Source organism: Brienomyrus brachyistius, unplaced genomic scaffold, assembly GCF_023856365.1.
Source record: "Brienomyrus brachyistius isolate T26 unplaced genomic scaffold, BBRACH_0.4 scaffold147, whole genome shotgun sequence".
Taxonomy (NCBI): domain Eukaryota; kingdom Metazoa; phylum Chordata; class Actinopteri; order Osteoglossiformes; family Mormyridae; genus Brienomyrus; species Brienomyrus brachyistius.
Genome location: NW_026042422.1, coordinates 558 through 15,301, shown reverse-complemented (window position 1 = coordinate 15,301; position 14,744 = coordinate 558). Strand labels below are relative to the sequence as shown.

At 47.0% G+C, this 14,744-nt stretch overlaps 1 protein-coding gene and 1 long non-coding RNA gene across 2 annotated transcripts; one reads left to right on the top strand and one right to left on the bottom strand.

Annotated features, from left to right (window-relative positions):
- Positions 1 to 2,091: 2,091 nt before the first annotated feature.
- LOC125728041 (uncharacterized) lies at positions 2,092 to 6,600 on the bottom strand. The gene is made up of 3 exons (XR_007388900.1): positions 6,432 to 6,600; positions 2,375 to 2,535; positions 2,092 to 2,222 (listed from the first exon to the last, which is right to left on the bottom strand). It is a non-coding gene; the product is annotated as an uncharacterized LOC125728041 (long non-coding RNA).
- A 2,549-nt stretch (positions 6,601 to 9,149) lies between these two features.
- LOC125728050 (heparan-sulfate 6-O-sulfotransferase 1-A-like) lies at positions 9,150 to 12,577 on the top strand. Its single transcript, XM_049005106.1, has one exon. The coding sequence runs from the start codon at positions 9,944 to 9,946 to the stop codon at positions 10,487 to 10,489; it is 546 nt and encodes a 181-aa protein (XP_048861063.1). The 5' UTR covers positions 9,150 to 9,943; the 3' UTR covers positions 10,490 to 12,577.
- The last annotated feature ends 2,167 nt before the right edge of the window (positions 12,578 to 14,744 follow it).

Here is a 14,744-nt window from a genome sequence, read left to right as displayed (position 1 = left end):
GCGGAGAACTGTCCTTACTTCTTTGTTTCAAAAAGATTCTAATTTTTTTTTCTCCCCAGATACTACTGCTGCTGTTCCTTAAAGAATCGATGGCCGATGATTCCTGTGCCTGGCGTCGTTTTCCAGGAAAGCTTTTGCACAGAGCAACGTTCCGAAGATGACAGACTGCCGTCTGTCTGATGTGTAGATGTCAGGGACTGTTTTCTCGTACGTGTCAAGGAAGCCATTCATTCCTACGGCCATCTGATTACACAACCAGTAAATCAACCCAGGCATGTGCAATACTGCTTGTTTCTATGGATATATAACGATGTATTAATCGTGTTTTTTTGCAATGACTACTGCCACATCTGTACATGTTTACCACGGTACTGTACTTATGCTCATGCTCAGCCACTTACATATTACAATCTTCAGTTTTTTACTTATTTATTTTATACAAAAGCTGCAGGACAGCATGGGGGTGCAGTAGTTAGCACATCTCCTGGACCAGAGTTCAAGTGTTTGCTCTCCCTATGCAATGCTATGCAGTGCCTCGTAGCTGTGGCTTCTGGGATATGCTGTGCACCTCCATGCCCTTGCATAGGAGATGAAAGTGGATAGATGGAAATGGTTGTATGCAGCACTGTCCTTCGTGTATTTATGTGCTGTGCAGTCTGTAAGTACAAATTCCTCCAGGATAATAAAAGCGATTTGATTCTCAAGTCACTAGAAGAGCACTGGCCGGGTGATGGTCAGCCTCTTGCAGATGGTCAAACCAAACACCAGCCTGTTCCTGGCACATGCAGGCTGACAGTTTTCACATGATGCAAAGCAGGGCATTGTGGGATACCTCCTCTCAAGTAGCGTGAAACCGCTGGGATGAACCCGCGGAGGGCCACCCCCAGCACGGACTGTGATATACCGTCCTGTAAAAGGGCTGACTGTAAAACCAGGAGCAGGGGATGCTTAATGATTGCTGGCAGACTGACCTTGGAGCAGAAACGGTCTCTCCTTCTAATAAAAACTATGTACCGCTCATAATATGACATATTTTATTTAATGATGCAATAAATAACAGCTGGTGAGGTAGGGGGTGCTGTGTTATTTTTCTACCATTAATTTCAGGCCGGTCGCCCTGGATAGGGACCCCTCGCCGCAATGGCTACGCACATAACTTCTCTCTTCCAGATGGAAGACATGCATTATTTATTGCATTTAATCAACTGCATAATGGTCGAAAGTAAAAACCCCTTTGAACCTCGATGAGACCCTTTAACGTAACACCTTTTTTTTTGGGGGGGGGGATGTCTTTTCTCTCACTTAAACACGGTACATCCTCTCCGACAGAGCCTTTCGGAGGCTAGATTACTGGATAATTAGCTGCATTTACGCAGTTTCCCCAAACTGTAAAACAAGCAATTAACGCAATTATAGTTAATTTGCATTTGCTACTTGTGTAATATCCGCCTCGGAAATTCACTTCAATCTGCAATGGCAGCTGAGTGGGGGACGTGGTGTCTGCTAAGGCCAGTTCATATGCGGCGTGGAGAACTGTGGCCCTGGAAATGTGCTGGGACCATTAAGGTGGATTCCAGTTAAACCAGTCTAAGCCCTGGCTGTGAGAATGAGGCCCTCACCAGTTTGGGCAGTAGAGACCCAAGGGTTTCAGAAAAATCAGTGAATCTCCATGTGACTCATGTAGGATGACATGAGGACAGAGGGACAGACCCCTGCCCTAGTCAATCATTGGGTGGCAGTATGTGGGTTAGACCTCAGTGCCGGTGACCGGAAGGACACTGGTTCGAATGCCGCGCTTTTTATAATATGATAATCATTGTCTTTGTAAATGACTGTCCTGTTCAGTTTCACCCTCCTGCGTGTTTCTTAAAAAAGCAGGACAAGGCGGGATGTGCGTGACTAGGTGTGTCAGTGCGCCTGTACTCATACTGAGCAAATGGCAAATGGTGGTCTTGGTGACCCCCCCCAACACAGCAGAACACTCCCGCCTTATTCTCCCCCACCCCGCCGGAATCTTCCTACTTCATTTCCCCTATTTATAATTCTGCCCCCTTCCTCCCCCCCCCCCCCCCCCCCCCCCCCGCCTCCCAGCTGCCGTTTCAGGGACGCCGGTGGCCCGTCTCACTGATTCCTCCGGTTCTGTGGCACCAGCAGACCACGCCCGGGCTGTTTTTCCCGAGTTCTCGCCACGCCAGACCTGACGTGATTCTCCTTCATCTTAACTAGAACAGAGATTTAATTTCAATAGAGACAAGACAGCACAGTGAAGGGCAGTGTAGCATTAGCATTAGCGCTGAATAAGCAGGAAGCCGGGGCCTCACTGATGCTACGGCTAACTGTGGAGAAAGAGCACATCCTGCAGCTGATTACTCACGGTCACCGGGGGGTGTACACATGGCGGACCGCTCCTTCAGGCATCTGGGAACCACCTCCGCCCCTCCCCAGACACTTTGGGACGTTGACGCCATGAGGACTGGCTGGCATGCGGCGTCCGTGATGCGTGAAGTTTCATCGAAAAGGAAGACAGCTTTGGCGCTTTGAAGAAAAAAAACAATAATGGCATCGCCATCCAGATCCTCTTCCTCAAAACATCCATCCATCCATCCGTCTTCCGTATCTGCTTATTCAGTACTGCATCGAGGAGAGCCTGGATGCTATCCCAGAATGCACTGGCCACAAGGCAGGCGGCACCCTGGGAGGGATGCCTGTGTCCTCAAAGTTAGTTATGAACTCTTAGAAGCACGGCCGTGCGAATGAATTGTGTTACGTGGCTGTTTAATATACACAAACATGCAGCCGCTGTCCTTTAAAGCATAAATTTGTTTTTCATCAGCCAACTGTCAGCTCGCGCCCCCCCTCCCCTAAGCCTCGAGTGTGATTTTGTTTGCTCCGTGAGGCAGGTGTAGCGACAGGGGCTCATGGCCACTCCCCCTGCGCCCTTGAGGTCCGCACCATCGCCTCCCCCTCCTCCCATTGGCTGTGTCTCTCCCACACCGCACCTGCTTTGAAGCTGTTAGGGGTCTCCTATTGGAAACAGCAGGGAGCTGGATCGTCTGCAATGGGAGTCTGACATTAATTCCACTCCAAAAAAAAACTTGGTCTAATAAAATCAGTGGCTGTCTTCAGAGTACAACATAAAAGGCGCACACACACAACGTCGGCCATCTATGACAGACGGGTGGCCAGGTATAAAATGAAAAGGCTTATTAAAACCCAAGACTCAGGCCTTTGTTCCTAAAATATCCTCTTTGAGAAATGTCAGGGCTGACAGGCTAACAGTCCGGGTTAGCAGCCGGGTTCGAGTCCAAGAGGGACTGACAGGTGTAAGAATACCCTAAGAAGGCCAGCATCAGCACTACCTAAATACCAGGGCCTGGGACCCAGGGGTGGGGCTACTGGGGCACTGGCCCCAGCTGAAAGCTGATTGGCCCCTTGAGTTCCACTTCTGCTGTCACTCACCGATCCAAAACATATCATTGGTTAAAAATAAGTTTGCTATTTGCCCCTCTCATGGCCCTTACTTTAAAAAAAATCCTAGAATCACTTCTGCTACAATTATTTTCCCTCCCTTTCCCTGGCGGGCGGGGAGGGGGGGGGGGGTTTGTCCATTGAACAGAGCACCCAGCTACACACATATCACAGTATGCATCCAACTGTGAAATTGGGGGGGGAGGGGGGCAGCCAAAGGGCTCTGTTTCCATGAGGTAAACCTTCGGCCTGAAGTCCCAAAACTTTCACCTTCTTTTTTCACTTATGTCATAGTTTTAATTGGATCCGAGTCAGGATTTAATAACACGGCAGCCTACATTAATGAGATGGGAGGTGTTTTTTTTTTTTTGTTGTTTACCCCAGAGTAATTCAAGTTTAAATTACGTCCCCCCGGTCGAGCGCAAAGACGAACGTTCCCCTGGAAAGGCCTGAAGCGAGCGAGCGGATCTGAAGACGTGGTTTGGACGGACGCCGAGGGACCGGCCACCTGGGCACGTGGCCGGGACACCTGCACGTGGGCAGATATTACAGACTGCTGCGACTTTTGGACTCCATCCCGGAACACTCCTCGGAGTCTTTGTAAGAAATACAGAGATCTGTTTACCATTAGAGCTTCTCAGAACAGTCATGCTCGGAACAGATTGCTTAACTGGAACAAGGGACACGAGAGGGACCATCATGTTGTTATCAAATCTATCAGTCACCGACTGCATAATCAAAACAGCAGTTTCAATGCATTGACCGGTATTAAAGAGAATTACTCAGAAATGTATCTGGGAACATCTCCTGTCAGACTGGGGTTCTAAACTCTGGTTCCTCAGCCTGTGCTCCGGGATTCAAGTCCACGGATCATCATTCACTCATCTTCTCTGCTCCGGCTCTGCTCAGCCTATTCAGGGATTTGCTGGGTATGATCATGTCGTATGGCCACCAATGTGTCCGCGTCATGTAATCTGACAGAAGCACAGCACCTGTCAAATTTGACCCCCCCCCACCCCACCCCACCCCATGCGATGTCATGTGAGCAGGGAAACACTGTCCAGATGCAGGACGGCCTTCCCCTTTGGGTCCCTTAGGTGTTGGGTCATTTTTTTGTCAAGTCAAGAAAAAAAATCATTGATAAAACACATCCATCCATTTTCCAAACCGCTTACCCTACTGGGTCATGGGGGGTCCGGAGCCTATCCCAGAAGCAATGGGCACGAGGCAGGGAACAACCCAGGATGGGGGGCCTGCCCATCACAGGGCACACTCACACACCATTCACACACACATGCACACCTATGGGCAATTTAGCAAGTCCAATTAGCCTCAGCATGTTTTTGGACTGTGGGGGGAAACCGGAGTACCTGGAGGAAACCCCACGACGACATGGGGAGAACATGCAAACTCCACACACATGTGACCCAGGCGGAGACTTGAACCCAAGTCCCAGATGTGTGAGGCAACAGTGCTAACCACTGCACCACAATGCTGCCCCTGCTGTTTCCTCTTTGCTTGATTTATTGCACTCTTCCTTCCCCATTAGATTTCATGGCGGAGCCCCCACTTTGCATGGGGAGTAATTAGATAAAACTAACACCCGAAAGGCGACTGCATTCCTGCGTTTTAGGAAAACCTCGTCCCCAGCGGTTTGGGCCCCTTGCTTGAAAATCGGTGAGTTATAAAAGAGTTTCTTCACCAAAACAACTCCTCAACAGAAACTCTTGCAGTGGGTTGTGGGAGGGGCTTGATTGTCAGGTGACCAGGGTCGTGAATGTTGATTGGCTCCATGTGCAGCTTCAGTTCTCACCCCTTCCGCTTCTACAATAGATCCCGGCTCTCCGTCACTCCCGTGTAGCCCAGGACAGGGGAGCCGATGCCCTCCCCCATTAAGCCGCCCCATTCGCACCTCAGCCTCACTCTGAAACGATTCTACACATTAAAAGGTCTCCAATGTTGTCACTGACATCAATTAAGCCCCACCCCCCCCTTTTTTTGGTTTGTCTTTTATTTGGGGGGGGGGGGGGGGGGGGGGGGGGGGGGGGGAGAAACCCCCACCATTACTGAGGTCTCACCTGTGAAAATCAGATGCTAGATTCTTCGTCATTAGTGAGATCACACATCTAGCAAGAGATCACACTTTATAACCTGGATTGTGATGAGTTGAGTGTGGCATTACATTCATGCATATGTATGTATATGTTTATCTATGCTTATATATATATATATATATATATATATATATATATATATATATATATATATATATATATATATAGCTCCAGGGACACCAGATAAGTTGCCTGACTCTGCACTCAGACCCCAAGCTTTACCCACAACTGTATATGAGTGAGCAAGGTGGGATATGCAAAAATAAATATGCAATTCCAATGTACCTGTACCTATACAAATGGCACACAAAGCATCATTTCATTTCAGGAATGCACATTAGCTACCCTGAAGCTGAACACAAACCGGTCCAGCCTCGGCTGCAAGGACGAGCCCTCGGGCTGTAATCCTTGGTCCACTTTCACCGGAAGCACACAGGTAAGATGCGTCAGATCGCCATGCACCCACAGACCCACATCCGTCAGTCATAAAAGGCGTCTGCGAGAGTCTGTGCCGCAGTCCTGCGCTCGGGGGGCCTCTGCATTCAGGAAGCCACCAATGAGAGCCGCCCTTGAGCCCCCCCACCCCGCCCCGCCAGCCCGTCACTTGCTCCCGCCTGCGTGTGACATTTCTGCTCGGCGTCACAGGACAGGCAGACGCTTATGCTCCAGCTGACTGCTCTGCATCTGTGGTCTATTACTATTACAAATACGCATAATTACACGAATCTCAAAATATGACACAAGTGTGATTTCTCCCGGGAGGGAAAAAAAACAAACGAACTTAATGAATACTGGTTGTGAGAACATTTCAACAGAGAAGTAATTTTCCATGAAAACGCAGTCATTCACCTTAAAAGCTTTAATGATGAAATCGGGAAGAGCAGGTTGGACTTTAATTCCTCCGGAGAAGATTTTATCTATTTTCCCTCCGCGGGAGCCGAAATGCTGCAGTAAGATGACCCAAAGCGGGCAGCTGTTTTGTAAACAGAGTCCTGCCCTCCAGTTCCTGCTCCGTCCGTTTCACATACACAGACTCGTCCACTCTGGCCGCCTTCCCCGGTCCACTCTGTGTTTCACAAATTCACTGCTTAGTCATTGTTTTTATACATAGTTTTAATCTACAAATACGGCAACATAATCATAATTGTCCATTTGCTAAAAGGAATCGAGTTCCTGTAAAACAAAAAAAAACTCGAAATAGCCTTTTCGGTTTTGTTAATCATGCTGGGAAACAGTTTTACTACGTCGCATCTTGCTGACATGACTAAATTTACCTTCGATGAACTCACACAAACGTTTCTCAAACGTTCAGGCAATGACGCGATAACTAGGAATAAAATGCAATTCTAACTGGTAATGTACAGTAACGTGCCGCAAACGCGTGGCACACTTCGGAAAAATAAGAGAATGAAATAAAATTCAATTAAATTATGATTTAGTTGCCATTTACAGTAGGAGTAGAGGTGCATGGTAATTTTCTGTACATCCGATCTTGCTCTTCTTTGACACAGTCACACGGATATGTACCACTGAGACTGAAGTCTGCATGAGTCCGAATTTGGGGTTATCTGTACCCTGTTCATGACTGCTATCGTCTTGCTTCAAACTTTATAGATTATTTTATTTCATTTTACTTTTACCACACATACATTATGGCGCGAAAGTTTGTGCCCTGCAATTCACTGGCATACCCTTCGGGGGCGCTGTATCTCCCGTGTTTGGCTTCAGGTCCACCGTGTCCCTGTGCCGGATGAATGGTTATGGAAGGTGGATGTACATCCCTCATCTCTACTGAAATTAAGTACCCAGGCCACAAGGGCAGAAAGGCTCCAAGCAGGAAATTAAAATCAAGCAGCAAAAGTACCTCACATACTATCGTGTTCGTCTGGCTTCCTGGACCTTGAACAAGAAGCCCAGGTTTCATCCTGTAAAATTCTGGCTTTTTTTTTTCTTTCTTTCCTATATATATCCTATATATCGTAAACAGGGGTGACATTCAACGTCACCAGAGCGGAAGCTACCAAAAGAAAAGATCTACTGATTCATCTGTTTTCCAAAACTGTTTATCTAGTGTGAGGTCACTGTGAGCCAGAGATGTGTCCCTGGAAGCACAGGGAACAAGGCAGGGACACCCTGGAGGGGTCGCCTGTCAATCAAAAAGCAAGTCCACACAGTTTGGGGAATTTAGGGACTGTTTACCGGAACTGCGTGTTTTGGACTGTGGAAGCAAACACATCCGAACTCCACATACACAGCGCTATGGAATAATCACTAAGCTGGTCCATTGATTAAAAAACAAAATCAAACGTATAATTTTAAAAGTATTATACAAGTTTACTACATAACGCTAAATGTGCTGTTCTTTACAGTTAAGGAATATGACATCTACAAAGAGTATGTGCAAGATTTCAGTTTATAGACGTGTTTTTTCTTGGTTATCGCAATATTTTTTTTTAACTGAAGGTGGTTTTCAGATTTGTTGTATTTGTTCTGTATATATTGCGTTTTGCGCAAATGTTGGTTTCAGCTCACGAGGTTCCAGTGACTGTTTAATGGCATTTGACGTCAACACTTCTGGTTGTTAGTTTGCTGCTAAAAATGCTTTTTTTCGGCGTTGATTGACCTCAGCGGGCCATGCGGCAAGGAATCGCACCAGGGCCCCTAACAGCAAACTTGCATTTTATTAAATGACGGTTAAATAAATCATTTTGACACTTTAAGGGCGATGCCGTGTAATTATATTTTTTCAAATATCTACGAGTATCTGAAGTTAAAATCTTCAAGTTAATTAAGATTATTTAATTAATTAAGCGCCCATCCGCGCACCATGATCTTTTGACTGATACCTATGGCTTTATGGCATTTAAATTGCCTGCAGAAATCGCCCGCAAGAGTGCAAATTCAAGGCTGTCTCCCCTACAAGGGATCTGGACCGAAGTCAGATGCTTTTCATTTAATTAACGCGTCTGGCCACTGCCTTAACACCTGCTAGTTTAAATGTTCTTGGTACTTTGCGGTTTTCAATCTCTTAAATGTTTTATGCTGTGCCTCTTATTGCCGCAGCGGTCTCGGGTGGTATGCTTTGGTTATTCGTCAATGCTCAAATATTTGCGGTTAATATTGACAGGTTGTTGATGCATCCTGATCGGTCCTGGGAGTTCATCCGCAATGCCAATAAACGTGCCAGTAATAACCAGAAAAATATCAATAAAAGCGTCTAAGTTCAGTTTGTTGTGAACACACATTTCAGGCATCTTTTCTTGGGGGAGAAATGTTATTTGGTTGAAATCTGGCGTTGCCCGTGCATAATAATATTTATCTAGGTTAAATATCATCTTCTACGTTCGGAAATAATTAACTAAAGCTGAATTTGCCCTTTAACAAGGGCGAAGATCTTGCGATGTACACCAATCTGTTTTTCCATTAGCGCAGGTACTTCCCGATGCTGCCCCCTAGCCACGTAAAGGTGAACTGCCTCTTGCGCATACCAAACCTATCCGGGCTTATCTCGCGTCGATTCTTTGTTTATCGGCTCAGTTTCGTTCCGGTATTTCTGCTTCTCAGCTTTGTCGCATTTCTGTCAGAAGATACCCCAAATGCTGCACTAGTTAGCTCAGTACCTGAATGTAAGCATGTGGCATTTCTAATTTTTTTAACCGTGGGTAACCTACTTCTTTATGGTCGGTTATTGTTTTAAAAGACTGACCCAGTATGGTTTGAGGTGCAAGGCCAAATTGCCATAAACGGTTGGAAGACGGATGGATGGATGGACGAATAAGTAGCCCAATTATCGGTCGCACGACCGTATTTGTATTGCTATACCATTTTCAAAATAGTATGTTTTTGTACTATCGGGTATTGTTCACTTAGTCGGCAAGCAAAACGACGTTTGTGATATGACTTTTTTATATGGATATATAAAATGAACGGGGCAGAATCAATGCAGGCGTCGATTCCAACCAAAGCATTAAAATGCGTTTCACTATATATTTTGTGTGTGTGTGTGTGAGCGAATGAGTGTGATACCGCGCCGAGGAGAGAGGGAGAGGGGGAATGTGTGGATAGGAAAAAAAGTGGGTGTCGCTGTGCATGACGGGCTCAGAGCTCCATGATTGTAATTTAGGGAGGGATTTAAACATTACACTCCGTGTTTTCTTAAGCGAGCAGGGAGCCGCCGCATGGGACCTGCTTGGACCTGCAGCCGTTTGATCGCCCAGGGTTACTGAAGTTTAAGCCCGAGGCGTGATAGTTACGATGTATCCAAACTCTTAACTTTAAAACCCCGGTGCTCGGACTAGAGCGGGACTGATCGCAGCGTTACGGCGACCCAACAAGTCTGTTTAACTGGGAAATGATCACACATGAACGGCGGTGGAAGGAACATGGTTGAGAGGACCAGCAAATTTTTGTTGATCGTTGTCGGATCCGTCTTTTTCATGCTGATCCTGTACCAGTACGTGGCTCCGGGGATGATGAACTTCGGCTCTCCCCACGGGTACCTTTTGGAGGACGACGCGGATATCTTTCCGACTCCGGATCCACATTACGTGAAGAAATACTATTTTCCTATCAGGGACCTGGAGCGCACGGTGGATTTCGAAATAAAAGGGGACGACGTGATCGTCTTTCTGCACATCCAGAAGACTGGGGGGACCACTTTCGGCAGGCATCTGGTGCAAAACGTGCGCCTGGAGCTGCCCTGCGATTGCAGACCCGGGCAGAAAAAGTGCACATGCTACCGGCCGAACAGGAAAGAGACCTGGCTGTTTTCGCGTTTCTCCACAGGCTGGAGCTGCGGCTTGCACGCAGACTGGACGGAGCTCACCAACTGCGTACCGGGGGTCCTAAATAAGAAGGAGAATAAGCTGAAAAAGCCCAGGTATGACACGGGATGGCTTTCCCGCTGACATCGCCTTTCTCCAATATGCGGAGGCCTGTCACGTATACGTTGTTTTATTCCTCGGGGTCGCATTAACGTATATAAAAGGTGTCTAAGAAAGTGAAACCTTTTGGGGAGTGTGTCGTACTGCGGTGCATTTTTTTTCTTTTTGGGGACCGTTGTCTGCTTTTGTACTGTGCTTTCAGAGGCGTTTTGTCAGCGGTCGACCTTGTTTCTGCTGATTCCACACATCGCATGATACTGGTTTATAAGTAGCCCGGAGAAAGATAAACGTGCTTTTTACTGATATGAAAATAACTTTTATGGATGGGAAGTCTAGCGAAGGAGGCCGTCTGGCATATTCGCTCCCAGATGTCACTGATGTCTACATTGGCTTCATTCATGTCTCCCGTAGAAGTCACCTAACTTTAAAAATGTGCATAAATGCTTCCAGTATCCGTAAGTGTTTGCATTGTTATTAGTTGATGTGGTCGGATTTGTATTCCAACTGATGACGTTCATGCTGAAGTTGGGTCTACTTAAGGCATCTCCTTTATCGCTTTGTGGAAACAATGCAAGGCTTCAGAGACGAAAGCGAAAAGACGTTTGTGTTTAATAACAAAGAAGGTTCATATGTCCGTTTTGCCGACGTAAATGCTTATGATAGTCTGTGCAGATGGCTGTATGTTATACTGAAATAATTTTCTGCATCTGCAAACTAAGTCGATAGCATCGTTGTACGTGCGATTTTTAAATATGATAAGATATGCTTCGTCGTTGCCCAGGGGAGATTGCTTTGCTTGCAGCAAAAGAGCATAAAGTGCACGGATACATGTGCATATTTAAATTAAACGAAGGGACTGTAAGGAACCGTGTCATCTGTGCGGGTTGGAGTCGGCTGGCGTTGCATTGAGACTTACGGGGTAAAGCCGTGATCACTAGACACTGTAGAGGACATCTATGAACGAACATGTGAACCTTGTGCACACCTTGGCTCGCGCACCTGCTTGGATTTCTCATGAAGTCGTTTAAGAAATCCCGGAATCACGTGGCTTATGGCTTTGGGTGAACTGAAGATCCAACAGTTTCACTGTTGAAACTCTAAATGATTAATAGGCAGTGTTAACATCCAGGACTTTGATATCAACGCTATTGTAACTGTGCCGTTATTTCCAGCATGGAGATGTACCGATGTGGTTTTGAAGGCGGGAATCAGTGTGCCTGTGAATTCGGGTCGCATCTCGGCACCTAAAGCAAGCGCTTTATCAGGGTCCAGCTCACGACCATGATAACTGAACCTAGCACAGGGTTTTCGACCTTTGCACACTCAACCTGTTTTAATGATCCCTAGTGCAGTTCGCCTGCAGTGTTCTGTACTGTGGCTTTGGGGGGGGTTACAGTCACCGGCATTTACACTCTGTTTTCTGGTACACCTTGACGTGACAGCCCTTGTACTGCTCCGTGAAGGTTCTGGAAGGAGTCTCTCATCCAGGATATGAGGAAGACCTCCAGCGATACCAGCGTTCTCTGGGACTGCCTCATCTCGTAGCTCACAGCACCGAACCGCTGGGATGAGTCCTCCCGCAAATCGACTCATTAAGTAACTTAACAAATTTGTCTTTTCCTTTTCGCCGCCCACAAAGACGTTTCCTTCAATAAAACGGTGGCTTGATTCACTGCCCGGTGTGAGTAAAGTAAAGTTATTTGCTGGGAATGTCCAGGCCCTGATTGATCTTCTTTTTTTGCCTTGAGGGTCTTGCTGTCATTCGGTTTGCTTTCATCTTAAGCCATGATTGTAGGAGCCAGCCGAGCACCATTTGCGTCTCCGGTCTTTTCCGTGCCCACCCAACACCGCTGGTGAACTTTTGACCTTGTATCTTGTTGCGTTCTTCAGTCTTACTGCCACAGAATGTGAGAATCTCTTTTCTTTGCAGTGGTGCTTAAGGCATGGGTGGTACATTTGAATGCTGATGGATTGTGCAACTTGTGCTTGATTAAGAATTGCATTCATTTGATTGATTGCATTTAATGCAAGCGTGCGAGGAACACGGCCCCTGCCAGGAATATTACACGCCCTTCCAGCCTGGGCCTCTAAACATGGAGTAAGTGACCCGTCCCAAACGCAACACGCATATGAGGTTGGTGACAAAGAGCCCCCCCCCCCCCCCCCCGAGTGCTTATAAACGACGAGCCCGTGAGTTTTGGAGATGCAGAAATGAGCGGTTAACAGATGTCCAGTGCCTTCTCCATCTCCCTCGGGAAGGGGGGGGGGGGGGGTTTGGGCAAATGGGGTGTTTACCCATCCTGACAATAAATGCCTGTCCTTGAATGGCTTTTTTTCTGGGGGCGGGGGCAGTGATGTTTAATCGAGTCGCAGCCTGAGGAGCTCGCTCGTGATGCGTTGCTTTCTGAGCACGTAGGTCTTCGTGGACGGACTCTTTCTTGCTTCCGCAGCATCTTGCGGCTAACGCACTGCATCTGGGCCCTGGCCAAAAGTCTGTGACGAGTGACTTCCTTCCCTTTTTCCTTGTCTTTTATTTATTTATCTATCTATTTATTTTCTATCGGTCGTTACATGTGGGAAAACACTTGCTCTTCGTCTCCACTTTGGGTATTTCATTCATTTAAGCAGGTTAAAGTAACTAAATTATATTAAGAAAGATTTTTTTTTCTTTGACTTTTGATGTATTCTGTTTGTTTATCGCTGCATTCTGGGAGTGCAGTCCTACCGCGACCGTATTGGTTGAGCTGCAGCCATTAGAGTTGATTCATTATCCGAAAGCCGTTTTCCAACAACCTGTCCTCTGCAGCTCCTGTAAATCATAGACTGGGGGCATTGTGGCCCCCCCCCCCCCAGGGAGATTGGAGGTGGTTCCGTTTTACCCCCATCTCTACAGGCTCAGTGTGCTGCTGCTCATGATGAGCCCATCACAGTAGCGTGTGGAGATGAAACCTGCCCGGCTGAAGAGGTGCGATTAATTTTTTAAAAATGTCATTAAGTGTGATAAACTGGCATCCCTCTTAATGTTTCATTGGCGGAAGCTCGGGGGAATCTGCAGTCCAGCGAGTGTTGTGGTGTCCCAACTACTGTGGGGGGGGGGGGGCACGTGAGCAGAAGGTTGCTGGTTCAAATCCTGAAGTCAGAAGAGTGATTAGTATGACCCTACTTGTTCAATAAATTGAGCAATCATTTTGGATAAAAGTGTCTCCTAAAAAGAAAATGGGCAACTCCCCCCCCCGCCCCCTCCCCCCCCACCGAATGTTAGTTCCTCTTATTAATAGTCCATCAGAGAGCAAAATGCCCAGTACTGTGGATCTTCTCTCTTTGGCCGAATGAAAGTTTTATGTCAGCAGGTGTGACCACATACTTTTACAAGGTTTTTTCCATCCCATGTTCCACGATGCAAAATATTTCAAGAAGGACAATAATGTCAGTTAATACCAGACCTTTCGCATTTTTGCCGTGCTGCTCTTTTCTGTGCTGGTATGTCCGTTAAACGTCAAGTCGACAGCTTGTTCCCACCTCTCTTGTTATCAGTAAGCTGTGATAGTTCTTGAAAAGAAAATCGGTGCGAGTTCCTTCTCTGGGAATTTTGGGAATTTTCTCCTTCACCTCGAGTGGCTTTAGGGCCTTGAATCGTCTATTGAGATGCGTGTCGCAGTGTTTGTGCCAAAGTACCGGAGTGGATTAGAAAAACAGGTTTGTTTGCCGACGGCCCTGATCGTGTTTCATCGGGCAGCAGGGGGAAGTGAGTAAATCCCCTGCTGGAAACCCCAGCAGAGGTGGTGCCGGTGAATAAAGGCTGTCTGTGCAATCCTGTAGCCTTGAACCATGATGTGTGGCGCCCCCTTAAGGGTGGTGCATTTAAGGCATGGGGAGGTGGTAGCATCGCAGCAAAACCCCTGCTGGTAGGTCTCCTAATGTTTTGTTGTGGAATCTCATCTCGGAGAGAGAAGTTTTGTGGCTCCATTGTGCTGTAAGGGATGGATTTCTTTTTTTTTTAGTGTGAGATGGGTAGCGATGACCTGCATTCTTATATTTTATTAATTTATCCAATGTGACTTGCAGTAAAGTGGTTGCAGTTGTGCATGCACTCTGGGCTATGATCCCGCCATCTTTGTGGTGTTAGCACTGCCCTGCTTGTTGAGTTAGGGCATCGGCAAGGCTTGCTTTTCATGTGGAAGATGTGTATGTGCGTCTCCTGTAGGGGCCGGTAGTGTGCAGGGGTCTAAATCCGATTGTGGGTGTGCACCCCGGTTTGAAATCCCACTTCTCCTGGCGT